The sequence below is a fragment of the Lissotriton helveticus genome, chromosome 5_1 (genome assembly GCF_964261635.1).
Source record: "Lissotriton helveticus chromosome 5_1, aLisHel1.1, whole genome shotgun sequence".
NCBI classification, from domain to species: Eukaryota; Metazoa; Chordata; class Amphibia; order Caudata; family Salamandridae; genus Lissotriton; species Lissotriton helveticus.
The window spans coordinates 1901547962-1901562587 of NC_136065.1; the positions used below are offsets into that span (position 1 = coordinate 1901547962).

Below are 14626 nucleotides of genomic sequence, written 5' to 3' on the forward strand. Positions count from 1 at the left end.
GAACACACTCACCTTGCTCACGAAGAAGAAATACGAACTGAACAAGATACTAAGCGAGAGAGCAGGCTCCTGGTTAACAAAATTCAAATCCATCAACTTGTGCGCAGCAAACAAAGCAGGGAAACAGCTGGCATCCTATCTAAAGGCAAAACAAAGGCAGCACACGATCGCAGCGATAACGGACCGAACCAACAAGTCCCAAACAACAAACAAAGGAATACTAGAAGTCTTCAGACAGTTCTACCAAGAACTATACGCCGAGGATAAGAACCTGAGCAAAGACGCAGGACTCACTCTTCTCAATGACACCAATCTGCCAGAACTCAAAGAGGAGGAGAGGGCGTCGCTCGAAGCCGATATAACAGAAAAAGAGATTGAAGCAGCAATCAGCCAGCTAAAACAGAACAAAGCGCCAGGACCAGATGGATACTCCACCACGTTCTACAAAACTTTCGGTCACCACATAAGAACGCTACTGGCACAAACATACTCGGCCTGCATACAGAACGGCAAGATGACGGAGTCCATGAGCGAAGCCAACATCACTATAATCCCCAAGGAGGGGAAAGACACACAGTACCCTCAGAACTACAGACCCATCTCGTTAATAAATGTTGACTGCAAAGTCTACGCAAAGGTACTGGCCAATAGACTAAACAAAGTTCTTCCAGACATCATCCACAGCTCACAAGTGGGATACATCAAAAGCAGGCTATCGCAGGACAACACAAGGCTACTGTGCCATCTGATCAATCACACAGCATGAAGCAGTGAACAGGCTGTCATGATAGCGCTGGACGCGGAAAAAGCCTTTGACAGAGTCTCGTGGCCGTTCTTAAGAAACTGCATGGGAAGATTCGGACTGGGGAAAAATACATAGCAATGGTGATGGCCCTCTACAACAAACCAAAAGCAAAAATAGTGGTGAACGGAAGTACATCCGAAACGCTCACACTAGGAAGAGGCACCAGACAAGGATGCCCCCTCTCCCCCGGCCTTTTCCTGCTGGCTCTGGAACCCCTACTAGCCAGAATTAGAGACAATACAGGAATAACGGGCGTCAAGGTCAAAGAGAAGACAGTCAAACTAGCGGCGTATGCAGATGACATCCTAATCACAACCACAAACCCATCTCCGTCAATAAAAGCGCTCATGGACACAATAGGAGAGTACGCGGAAGCCTCAGGTTACAAACTCAACAAAGATAAATCGGAGTGCAAGCCAATGAACGTCCACACCACAAGAGAGGTCCTCGGGGATTCCGGACTGGCATGGCAGACGAAACCACTAAAATACCTAGGACTGCACTTTGGAAGAGACCTCACATCAACGCTCCAGCACAATGAGGACCTCACACTGAAAAAAATAAAAGAAAGACTAGAACTATGGTCGCCAAAATACATAAGCTGGTGGGGGAGCATAGAAACCATCAAAATGATGATAACGCCGGCGATAAACTACACGCTAACAATGCTACCACTCCCGATGACAGAAGCCTTCCACAAGAGACTAGACAAACTTATCAACATCTTCCTATGGAAAAACAAAAAACCCAGAATAAGCCTACAGAAACTGAGACTAACAAAGGACCTTGGGGGCCTCAATCTGGCAAACTTCAAAACATACCAGACGGCCTGCCTGGCGAGGCAGGGTATAGCCTGGATAGACGACACCCAAACATACAAACCAGTCTGGCTAGAGGTAGAGAAAGACATCCTGGGAGGCCTCAAGCCAATAGCTCTTCTAACAGCAAACAGACACCCCCAAAGGTCCAACCCAATACTGAAACACACGAGGGAAGCGCTGATGAAAATAGACAGACGCATGATGCAGAAGTTGAAAGGCACAGCATGGGAATCTATCTGGTTCAATACAAAAGTAACTTACCACGGAGCGACAATGCACAACGACATATGGATCGAGAAAGGAATCAGTCTCCCCAAACAGATGGAAACCAAACAGGAACCGTTGACATTCCAAAACTTACAGCAGCTACACGACCTCCCGAACCAAGAGCTCTACAACTTCCTCAAGATCAAGACAGCTATAACGAAAGCTAACCTACACAGAGAGGAACGAAGCATCATCAAATACATGCACACCCTCAACTCAGCAGGCCACCAAACTGCAAAGATCTACAAGCTCCTGAGCCCCTCTACACCGTCGCAAAACAAGAAAATAACCAACACATGGGAAACACTCCTAGGCAGGCAACTAAATGAAAAAGAACGGGCAAAAATGTGGAGCTCAGCGACAACAAACAAAGTCACCCCACAGCTAGCGCAAACCAAATTCTGGCTCCTCCACAGGGCCTACTGGACACCGTCCAAGCTCCACAAGGTCGGCATTGCAGAGTCGGGCAACTGCTGGAACTGCCAGAAAGAAGAAGGCACCCTCGAGCACCTCATCTTCAAATGCGTGAAAGTCAAAAGGTTCTGGACACAGATCAACACCTTCATAAACGACATTCTCAAAGCAGACCTAACAATCAGCTTCGCAAGCCTAGCAACAGAACACCTGACCGCGAACCTAAACAGCAGAGAAGAGAGAGACCTACTGGACCTGCTCCTCACAGCAGCCCTAAAAATAATCCTGACAAACTGGAAGAACACTGCCAAAGCAAACTTTAAAACATGGATTAATTGGGTCACCTTCCTGAGAGGAGCAGACAACATCACAGGCAATTTCTCTAAGGAGCACAACGCTAAAGTACACATGTGGGGCCCACTCGACGAGCACCTGAGAAAGACCCAGTAACGACACAACGACAAGTAGACTCCCGACGAGTATCGGAGGAAGACACCCCCCCCTTCTTTCTTCTCTCCTTCTTTCTCCTTCACCCCCCCCCCTCTTAACTGGGGGAAAACAAACGAAAAGAGCGGGCTTTCACAAATGGACTGTAGATATAAAAAAACTGCCAATGTATATTCCACTTATATATCTGTATGTTCCCTTTTTATAACAATAAAAACTTTTAAATAAAAAAAAAAAAGGTGACTCAGTTCAGTTTATTCACTATTCAAGAGTTCTAAGTCGCTTGACAAAAAACATAAAGGAAACACCACATCTGGGAAAAGCAAATACTCTCGGGGAACCAGGTTGAAACGAAACGTGTAATGTAAGCAAGGACTGAATTGTTGAGGTGGCAATTACCTTAAGAATTTTGTGTTTTTTTGCCAGTAACGTTAAGGCAAGAATATGGGGGGCTGTAGGGGACCTTTTCAAAGTCAGTTTATAATTACTGAGAGCGGCAGGACCCGCCCCGGGCTGGTTGTGCTCTGGTTCAGAGCAGACCTTGCTTGAGAGTTTAGTCTGGGCCATTCCTATTTGATGGGTTGTAATTCTACCCCAAGCCATTGCGAGTGGTTAGACTTATTGCAAGCATTCCTTCCAACACCTTTTGTGTGTTTGATGTAATGTCCTACGTGGCCAAGGATATGCCCAGCGTTGGGTCTTGTTGCTTACGTGCCACTGGAACCAAGCAACATCCGACTGAATGAGCCCAGTCAGGCTGAAACAGGTATTGGGTTGTTTGTGTTCCTGTGCAGAGGGGACCTGGCTTTGCAGTTCAACCTGAACTGGCTCCTATCAAGACTGATTTGCATTTTTTCCCCCGGCTGATGATGTACACTTATTTTATGAATGTGTCATGTTAAATCAGTTTTGGCAGAACGTGGGATGCGCCCTTGGAGACTTTTTAAGATTTGAGATCAATTTGAATTTGTCAATAGTGATATTTGGTATTGATAATAACTTGATGAATTCTTTGTCTGCTACACAAAGAGGCTTGCTTATGTACTTTATTCTTATTGCTAGGAGGGAGATCTGCAAGATATGGAAGGATTCACGGCCCCGCTGTACGAGAACTGGCTGAGGGCTACATTGGGTATGGCACGTTTGGACTTGGGCTATTCGAATGATAATGGATGTAATATCTGGTCACAGTTTTCAGCATGGGGTAGAGAAATGAGACTGATCCGAAGCCCTTAAGTCCAATGATTACATCAAGCTTCATCCAAAGAAGCTGGCCTGGCTTGGCCTACAGCCAATGCAATTGCAGAAGCCTGGGGCGCCCCGGTTGGTAGGATGGTTTCTTGCATTTATTTGCAGTTGCTATATGGTGAGATGAGGACAAAAAAAAAAAAGACTGATTTGCATATAGATGGAATGCTACATTGAGCTTTTTCCAGTGGTTAGACGTATTGCAAGCATTCCCCATCACCTTTTGCAGGTTCTATTTATGCCTGACAGACAGTGGAAAGTTAGGTTAAAAATCAATTATGCAACTGGTTTGCATACATACCAACCCTCTCGATTCAGGAGAGAGTCTACTTATTTCAAGACTAATCTCCCCCTTCCTGATTCCTGCATGCAAAAACCCAATTCCTGAGGGGTTTTGGCTGAAAGGGCCTTGTGTTGTGTAACTCGGTGTATGCACTGCCAGTAACCTGCTCCTGCAGGCCAGTGTACAACACTTACATCACACTCTCTCTGCCTGCCATAGCGCTTTCTCCGTGCTTTGGACGGGTAAGAAAAAAAAATTACAGTTGCGTTTCAAATATCCGATCTTGCAGCAGACTTGCATAGCCCATACGTGACAGTAACCAGATTCAGGCCTCAATAGAAGTCAATGGGGAAAATACATTCTCCCGAATTTATTTTTAGAGATCTCCCACTTTTCTTTTCTTAAATGTTGGCATATATAGGTTTCACACTACTTCAATTACGGTTAACGTGCTTTGACACTTGGACCCGAATTTTCACACTGGCTGTTTACTTCCGGTTCTACTTGGAGGAAATAGTGTGTGCAAAACACTGCTTTAAGCAGAATACCTTGAGCAGACACAGGTGCAAAGAGTGTTTGTGCTGACAGTTCTCCCTTTATCAGGTTTTACTAAAATTGTTTTCTGAAAAGGTTGCTGTCAGAAGTTGTTTTTCTCTGTTATTGTTTTAAAACTTGACAATCTTTGTACGTATATGAAGCTTGCACCGTTTTGAAAATACTCCATGTTTGCAGAGGGAGCAGTCAATGGGGAAAATACATTCTCCCGAATTTTTTTTAGAAATCTCCCTCTTTTCTCTTCATAAATGTTGGCATGTATGGGTTTGACAACTTCAGTTACGGTTAACGTGCAATGACACTTGGGCCCGAATTTTCACACTGGCTGTTTCCTTCAAGTTCTACTTGGAGTTAAATAGTGTGTGCAAAACACTGCCTTAAGCAGAATACCTGGAGCAGACACAGGTGCAAAGAGTGTTTGTGCTGACAGTTCTCCCTTTATCAGGTTTTACTAAGATTGTTTTTTGAAAAGGCTACTGTCAGAAGTTGTTTTTCTCTGTTACTGTTTTAAAACTTGACTTTCTTTGTAAAGTGTGTGAAGCTTGCAACGTTTATACTCCATGATGTTTGCAGAGGGAAGGCTTTGCAACTTCACACACCTGTACAGTTTGTTGTGAAACTCCTATTTTTTTCTTCGGGGAAGTCAACAGTTTTTCCCCGACCCTGTTCCCAGCTGGACTGCTAAAACCCGTGCTTTTCCTGTCTCTGAGTTCAATGATGCTAGTAATAGTGCTAGAAAGTCAAAACTGTCCATCTTCAGTGATCTGCACGTATAATGTGCCTAGTGAAGTGAGGTTTATGTGTGACCTGAAAGTCACAGGTTCTATCCCTGGCGGGGCCGACTTTGGCGGACAGGATAATCTGTCAGTAAGGGACGGATGTCCCGTCTGCTGTGTCAGGGCTGGAATGGGGAACCGAAAGCAGCCCTGTCAAAAATGTTCAAACCAGCCCTACTCCCCGTTGTAGTGGGGCGAGGTCAGGGCCTCGCGCGTATTGCTGACAAAGTAAAGGACACTCACACACACTAGTCTGGTATGCCGGAAAGACCCCGAGCGGTCTTCCGCCCTTTTAATATATACCTCGGGGCGTGCCCGTCCCGAGGGTGAATGCGTGCGTGTGTGTAAGTGGCAACATTGTAGGTGAGAGGCCGGATGGCTCTCTACATCCCTCCTTCAATTTAGTTCACATATAAACCATCCCCACATGATAGCTATGGGGAAGTACATATATAGTCTCGAAGTCTTTGGCTCGGCCCTGGATGGGGCCGCAGGTGGTATCTGTGGTTGGTCCGGGCAGGAGACTCAACAGCCCCGGCCGGGGTTGTCGTTTCATCTCGGGAAGAAAAAGTGTCCCTAGTTACTTCACTTCGGGGCACACCAAGGTGACGCCTGTCTTCTCCTGACTGGTCACAGCTCGGGAGGGGCACGGAGTTTTGGGCCCCTGTTCTTCCATCATCCGGACCATGTGCGCCGATGTCGATGGTTTCATCGGCTTCCTGGGGAGTGCCCTCCGGCACTCTAACTCGTTTGAAACAAGATACATTCCGTGTGACAGTCTGTTGGCCGAGGCGGGCCGTCACCATTGTTCCTTGAACCCTCTCCACGACCCACTGTTCTGGTTCGAACGGGGTTCTAAATTTCCACCCAGGGTGCCGATCTTGCACCACAACAACGTCTCCTTCTTGCAGACCTGGGTGTCGGGCGTGTCTTTTCTCGCTTGCCTTCTGGTTGGTGACAATTCTCCGTGCTTGGATGGCACCACCATCTCTCTCTTCCGGGGTCCATGTGGAAGATGCTGGGATGTTGCCTCGCAGGGCACTTTTGAACATGACATGCGCCGGTGCGCAGTGGGTGGTGCTGTGCGGGGTCTGCCGGTAGGCACTCAGGAATTGGTCCAGTGCAGCTTCAGGGTCTTTTCCATCGTTGACGGCGATGCGGAGTGCCCTGTTGAGAGTCCGCATGAGCCTCTCCACTTCACCATTGGCTTGCGGCCACAACGGTGTGATTTTGCGGTGCTTTATCCCCAGGCCCTCCAGGTATGCTTGGAACTCTCGCCCTTGAAAAGGGGGTCCATTGTCCGACTTCACCTCCTCCGGGAGCCCCATAGTGGCAAAGATGTGGTCTAGCGCTTTCTTGACTGGCCCAAAGGCGGTGGAGGAGAGTAGCTCTACGACAGGGAACTTTGAAAAAGAGTCCACAACGACCAGCGTGTGACGACCATCTGGGAAGCTCCCAAAGTCGATGCTTAGCTTGGTCCAGGGTGTTGTCGCCGCTTCTTCAGTGATGATTGGGGCGGGGGGCGGGTCTGATCCCGTGATGGTGCAGGCATGGCAGGAGCGCACCATCTCATCGACCATGCGATCCATGGCCGGGAACCATACTTTGTTGCGAAGCCTGGCCTTCGTCTTGGCTGTTCCCTGGTGACCCGTGTGAGCGATCGCGAGGGTCTGTTGTTGAAGGCTTGCAGGCACTACGATGAGATGCCCTCTCAGTATGACGCCTTCATCGCCGACGCTCAGTTCATGTCGGACCTGCCACAGTTGTTGTCTGGCGTGGCTAACCTCCGGGCGGAGTCCCTGAGCCCCTTCCAGAAATCGAGTCCAACTTCCAGTGTCCAGGGCATTCTTGACACGGATCAGAGTCTCATCTTCGGCGGTGGCACTTCCAATTTCTGGCAAGGTGAGGGTTTCCGGGCATGCAGCCACCGAGACCATGTGTACGAATTCCTCCACTAGTGGACTATCAGCCAGGGAGACTGCTTTCCTGGTGACGTCCGGATGCCTGGACAGATAATCCGCTGGATTGTTGGCGCCGGGACGGAAGATTAGGGTGAAATTGTAGCCTTGGAGCTGGACGGCCCATCGTTCAATCCGCGGTGGTGCAAGCCTGGAGGACCCGGTGAATAGGGGCAGGAGTGGCTTGTGATCAGTCACGATGGTGAAGGGTTGACCACAGAGGTACAAGTGGAAGTGTTGGCAGGCCCACTTGATGGCTAGCGCCTCTCGCTCGATTTGAGCATATCTCGTTTCAGTGTCCGTGAGAGCCTTGCTTGCATATGCGACAGGTTTCCAGTCGTTCTGGCCATATTCTTGCAGTAGAACCGCGCCGAGGCCTACGGGGCTGGCATCCACTACCAATTCGGTCTTCCGGCGTGGCTGGAAGTAGGCCATCGTGGCTTTGTCCAGAAGGCTCGCCTTGATTTCCTGAAAGGCCTCGTTTGCTGCGCCTGTCCATTCCCATTCATGGTCTTGTCTCGTGAGAGCGCGGAGTGGCTCGGCCAGGTCGGCTAAGTTGGGTATGAAGCGGCCACAGTACGTGGCCATCCCGAGGAAGCTTCTCACCTCGGTGGGGTTTCTGGGTGTGCTGGCATTCTGAATAGCTTCCGCCTTCTTTGGGTCAACGCGGAGTCCTTCGCGCGTGAATCGGTAACCGAAGAAATCCACCGCTTCTTGGTAGAACGAACACTTCTCCTTGTGGAGGGTCAGTCCATGTTCCTGTAACCTCTGGAGGGTGGCCCTCAAATGTGCGTGGTGCTCCACCAGTGAGTTCGAGTATATCAGAATGTCATCGCTCAAGTTGATGACCCCACACAGCCCTGACAGAACTTCCCTTATGGCGTCTTGAAAGACTTCGGCCGCCGATGACACCCCAAAGCTCAGCCTCTTGTACCTCCGGAGCCCGACATGGGTGGAGAATGTCGTGATGTATCGGCTGCTCTGATCAAGTTCTAGCTGGTGGTAACCCGCGTTAAGATCCAGTTTGGAGAACCACTTGGCCCCATTGAGGTCGGCGACAATGTCGTCCATGGTGGGCGTGATGTGGCGCTCCCTTTTCACAGCAGTGTTTGGCAGCCTCATGTCGACGCACAGCCTGATGGCCCCAGGCTGTTTGGGTTTCGGGGCGACCACCAGTGGAGACACCCACGGAGTTGGTCCCGACACCTTCTCAATGACGTCGAGGTCCTCGAGCTTCTTCAGCTCCTCTTCGACCTGAGCGCGGAGGTTGAAAGGCACTCTTCTGTGACGCAAAGCGACGGGACGGATGGAAGTGTCTATGTGCAGTTTGATCTTCTTGCCTTTGAGCTTTCCGAGGCCACTGAAAAGCGCGGGAAAGTCTCCCAGTATGGCGTCAGCGTGTGCTTGGTGAACTTGGTTGGCGAAGAAGACCAATCCGAGGTCTTCCGCTGTGTTGCAGCTGAGTAGTGTTCCTTTCCTCCCCTCGGTTACGTGGAACCGGGCTTCCGTCGTGTACTCTCCATTTCGAATGGTGGCGTTGATGACGCCGCGTAGCGGCATGGGTTCGGTGCCTCCATATGTGTATATCCGAGCGTTCGTCGGAGCCAGCGCAGGTTTTGGCGACATCTGATCGTACTGGGCAGAGTCCATGACATTCACAGAGGCTCCGGTGTCAATCAGCGCTCTAACTTCCGATCCTTCCACCGAGATCGTGCACATGGGTGGTGGTCTCTTCCGGGTGGAGATCCTGCTGACGTAAGACACTACATACACTTCGTCGTCTTCCTCGTCCTCGTAGTATGGCTTCCGTTCTTGGGCTGTCGTGTCAGGCGGCGGGTGTTCTGTTTCCAGCGACAGTTGTCTCACCCTGGAGGACACCGACCGAGGTCCATGTCCGCCTCGCGCCCTTTGAGCCGTGGGCCTGTATCGTCCTCCTTGGCACACCGCGGCAATTGATTGAGTCTGCCGCACTTCGAGCACGTCTTTCCCTTCGCGTTGCACACAGCAGACGCTGCATGGTCTCCCCCACAGTAGGCACATTGCGTGTCCCGTGTCTGCCACTGTCGAGCTCTACCTCCCGTCGGCCTCCTCTGTATTACGTCGACGGTTTCCTCCTTGATGGGCACCATCTTGGGCGCAGCTTGCGGGGCTATGGGGGATCGGAGCGCCAGCTCCATCTCGTCCGCTCTGGAGTCCGACAGTTCATGGGAGCGGGCCAGGACGAGGATGGCGTCCAACGTGATGCCCGGTTGTCTGAGGATGAGCTTCCGTAGCAGTTTTGATTTGCAACCTACAATGATCTGGTCCCTGATTTCCTCACGTGCGTCAGTAAACGGGCAGCTGCTGGCCAGCCGGCGCAGCCTGGCATAGTACATGTCCACTGATTCGGCCTCAGTTTGCCATGCCCGCTTAAACTTGAACTTTTCATAGTCTGTGTTGACCTGGGGATCAAAGTGGGTGTTCAGCGCGGCCACCGCCGCGTCGTAGTCATCGTCCTCGCCGGTGTTTGGGAGGGACTCGAATAGGTCATAGATTTCTGGGCCCCCATACAGGATCAGAAGTGATCTTTTCACTGTATTATCCGTCTCTCTGGTGCCTCTAAAGTAGAGGTTCAAACGCCCCAGCCACGCTTTCCATCTCGGCGCCGCAGTAGCTGGGTCCGCGATCTCGCTGAACGGCGGAAGCGGGGCCACTCCAGTGTGGGCATGGCTGACTATGCGAGTTTCTACTCCGCGCCGTGGAGGTGGGCGTGGCGTGGCGGTATGTGCGGCCGTCCATGTGGGTGCACCCCCTGTGGCAGTGTCGGACATCATGTCGATCCTTCCCTTGGATCACACCCCACCTGCGCAGGCCACGTGGCGTGGGACGGAGGTAGAAAAGTGAGCCACGAAAGAACAGTTGCACTGGCCAATGCTTGATGGCACCAGTTGAACACTGTGTGGATATGTGCAAACTGAAGGGACAATTGCCTTTGCCAATGCTTGATGGCACAGCTGACTCCTGTGTAGCAACGTGCACTGTTCCACCGTGAAGGAAGATTATTGCCTTACACCCTTTTGGTTCTTTTTTTTTTTTTCCTGAACTCTTTTCCTTCCTGTGCGTGGAAGGAGACAGTAACAACTCCCACCGGCTCTTCGTGAGAGCCCAGGCGCGCAGGACACGGCAGCAGGCAGCAGAGGGCCAGACGCGTTGGAGGCACCACGTGTTCCTGCCTCGGGGCTGACGTGCAGCGTCTCCCCTGTTCACCCCTCCCCCTCCGGGGCAGCACGCTAGTAAAGCGCACTCGCGCTGAATGCGGAGCGGTTCAAACCCGCAGACGACAGCATGGGCAGCGCGGGGGCCGGGCAGAGGCCGCGGGGAGAAGCACTCACCGGGCGGCTCCCGCCAGCTGAACGCGCTCCGACCAGGGAGGCGCGTGGGCGGGGAGCCGACTTCAAGCGTGCACCGCAGGCCGGCGGACGAGCTTCGCGGCCCTGGAGAATAGCTGAACAGGAGCGGCCAGCAGCAGAGACAGGTGAGGAGCGGACGGCTCCGGCAGGGCGGTCAGGCACACGTGGGCTTAGAACCGGCCTCGTCGCCAGTGTAGTGGGGCGAGGTCAGGGCCTCGCGCGTATTGCTGACAAAGTAAAGGACACTCACACACACTAGTCTGGTATGCCGGAAAGACCCCGAGCGGTCTTCCGCCCTTTTAATATATACCTCGGGGCGTGCCCGTCCCGAGGGTGAATGCGTGCGTGTGTGTAAGTGGCAACATTGTAGGTGAGAGGCCGGATGGCTCTCTACACCCGTGTCTTCTGGAGCAGTCTCTCTTTCCATCCAGCCATAGGCTCCGTCTCTCTCTCCTCTTTCCCTCTGATCCCTTTCTCTCTACCTCCCTCCCCCAGTCCCCCCTCTCTTGCTGCTGAAAACTTCCCATGATATGCAGTGAGCTGGAAAAGTGAAAGAGGCACCAGGAGTGAGTGGTCTTTGAAGAGCGGCCTCCAAGGAATAAAAGGCCTGTCCGGCCCTGCGTTTTGTGATGGAGTATGTCTAAACAAGACTAACTCGTCCATACTTTGGACATCAGTATCATGAGTACCCGTGAGACAGATATCAATATTGACTTGTATTTACACTTTTCGAAATAGCACGATCGACCTCGGCTAGCAAGCGCTATTTCCTGGCTTGTTATGTATGTAGGCCGGAGTGCCGTTGTACCCGTTGCCTCTTCTGCCTCGAATTGAGACTTGTGATGCCAAGAGCTGTAACCTGTTAGCGATCTTTTTTCTTCTAGTTAACTTCGATAAACAGGTGACGCCTTGCCAGGAGAACAAACCTTTTACTGTAGGTACTGTGCACAGATCTGGGAATGAGGCCGTTTATTTTTTAATGCAGGTGTCGGTTCCTTAGCCAAGTATTACACAGAAAAGCTTGTCTCCCCCGTAAAGTGTCATTAAAGGCATATTTGTGCAGGCGCCTCCTCGCAGCGGTTTTAACCCTGACCTTTATGGGAGGGGACGTTCCCAATAAAAGAAGCCTTCATTAATGTCTGCTTGGCTGGGCTTTCACCTTTCTCCGGGGTTTGTTTGGTTTCATTAACCCTGCTTCCACTGAGGGGCTGGGGCTTCAGACGCTACATTGAGAAGTAGCCCGAGAGAAAACGGGCCGTTTGATACCGGCGTTCTGCGGGCGAGGCTGGCACAGGGCCTGGTGGGCAGCTGGGCACTGACACGCGAGGCAGGGCTGAGCTAGCACTTTATAAGTTCAATGGACATGACTCCCACTGACGACGAGCGTCAGACGCCCCTTCATCATTATTTTATTTGGAATTTTTATATAGTGTTTACAAGTCCCATAAGTATCAGAGGGGTTTCATAAAGCAAGTGTAAGAGAAGCATAGAAAGTAAGGTCAATCAACACCAATACACCAAACACTGAAAAGCTAACAATAACAAGCATTGGCAAAGTCAATCGTTCTCGCCTTCGAGACAATTGCTTCTGACTTTTCCCTTTTTTTCTGTGGAGTGTGATTATTTGGTGTGTTGTGAAGTTATGCTGTGTGAGGTGAAATAATGTGGTGTGAGGTGGAATTAAGCTATGTGTAGTGGAATTGTGTTGTGTAGAATTATGTGGCGTAAAATTGTAGCGCTGAGCCAAATTATGTGGAGTGTAATTATATATTGTATGGTGTCTAATGAAATCATGAGGATTGCAATTCTATAGCATAAAGTGGAATTATGTGGAGTTGCATTGTGGTGTGAGGTGGCATGGATTGGAATTATGTTTTGCAGGATCGAATTACCTGGTGGGGTGTGGAATTATGTGGTAGTCTTTGGAATTATGTGGTGTGGAATTGTGTGGCATAAATTTGTGTTACGTTGAGTGGAATTTTGTGAGGTGGAATTGTGCGGCGTGGAACTCGGTTGCTTTGAATGGAATTATGTTGAGTGGATTTATGTGGCATGGAGTGGAGTTGAATTTTGTGGCTTTTTGTGGAGTGGAATTATGTGGTATGAAGTAGAACTATATGTTGGAATTATGTGGCATGGTGCGAAGTGGAATTTTGTGTAGTTGAATTATGTGGTATGGAGGGAAGAGGAATAATGTGTTATGGAGTTGATGTATGTGCTGTGGCATTGACGTGTGTAGTGTAAATATTTGGCATGGTATGGAGTGGAATTACGTTGCATGGTGTGGGGTTACGTGGAGTGGCATGGATTGGAGTAGAATTATGTAGCATGATGTTGAATTGGGTGTATTGAGTGTAGTGGAATTACCTGGAGTGGGATTGTGTGTCATGGAGTATAATTATGTGGAGTGGTATTGTGTGTCACAGAGTGCCATGGAGCGAGTGGAATTTTGTGGTGTGGTGTTGAATTATGTGGCATGATGTCGAAATATTTGGTTTGATGTGGATTATGTAGAGTGGAATTGTGTGGAGTTGAATTTGTGGCATTGATTGGAATTATGCTGAGTGGAATTATGTGGCCTAGTATGGAGTGCATTTATGTGGAGTGTTGCTATGTGGCTTTCTCTTAAAAGTAAGTCTGGCACTTTCGCCTCACTGGTTACTGTGTCTAGTGCTGGGACACTCTTCTGAGTAGCTGTGCGCTTTACAAATCCAGATTTATGCATTCATTATGTGGTATGGAGTGGACTGGAATTGTGTGAATTTGAATTATGTAGTATGGAGCGGTATGTGGAGTGTAATATTCCGTGGTGTGGAATTGTGTGGCATTGAATTGTATGCTGTAGAATTGTGTGGCATTGTGTGGACTTTTGTTGCATGTAATTATGTTAGGTGTAATTATGTGGCAAGGTGTGTAGTTGAATTTTTGGGAGTGTAATTATGGGTTTTGGAGCGGAATGGGTATTTGTGTAGTGTAATTATGTGGCGTGCAGTGTTAATATGTAGCGTAGAGTGGAATTTTGTGTAGTAGAATTAACTGGAGTTGAATTGTGTTACATGGAGTGAAAATATGTGGATTGGGGCTTTAACTTCTTGGGCATTTTTCTCACTCCCGACGTGAATCTTTTTTATGATCAGAATCTTAAGAAGCCCCTGCAACGTCTGCGGTGGAACGTCACGCATTGGAGGTCATTGCCCCTGACTCTGTTAGGGCGCGCCTCCTTGTTTAAAATGCTCGCTCTCCCGCGCTTTCTCTATGCCCTGGAAAACACTCCTCACCCGATCCCGGACTCCTACTTCTCGCAAATCGAAGGGGTGGTGCGGGAGCTGCTCAGGTACAGCCAGCCCCCAAGGATCACCGTAGCTAAACTTACCAATGGGGTGGTATGATGGGGGTATATGTCTACCTGATTTATGCCTTTACTATCAGGCGTCGCAGCTGGCAGCCATCAACAGATGGGCATTCGGTCCACACGACGACCCTAATTTCCGGACAGACCGCTGGCTGATGAGGAAGGGGGATACAACAGGGCACTCAATAGGAACCATCGTAGACTGTGGTTGACCGGCCCCACGGCCCGCACGGTGGAGGTATGGCACAAAGTCCAGCGTAAGCTGGGGTGGCATAACTGCCTTACTAAGGCTACCCCGTTGTGGGAACCAG

General features: G+C 50.0%; 1 protein-coding gene across 6 annotated transcripts in view; it reads left to right on the forward strand.

Moving 5' to 3' along the window:
* Nucleotides 1–14626, forward strand: part of ZNF385C (zinc finger protein 385C) — a 1559117-nt gene that overhangs the window by 304753 nt on the left and 1239738 nt on the right. For 3 of the 6 annotated variants that reach the window (XM_078645418.1, XM_078645425.1, XM_078645420.1), the window contains one exon: nt 3817–3886. The exons of the other annotated variants lie outside the window; for them this stretch is intronic. In XM_078645418.1, the coding sequence (XP_078501544.1) occupies nt 3835–3886 (52 nt within the window). In that variant the 5' untranslated portion in view covers nt 3817–3834. The remainder of the gene's footprint in view (nt 1–3816; nt 3887–14626) is intronic. 6 annotated transcript variants of the gene reach the window in all.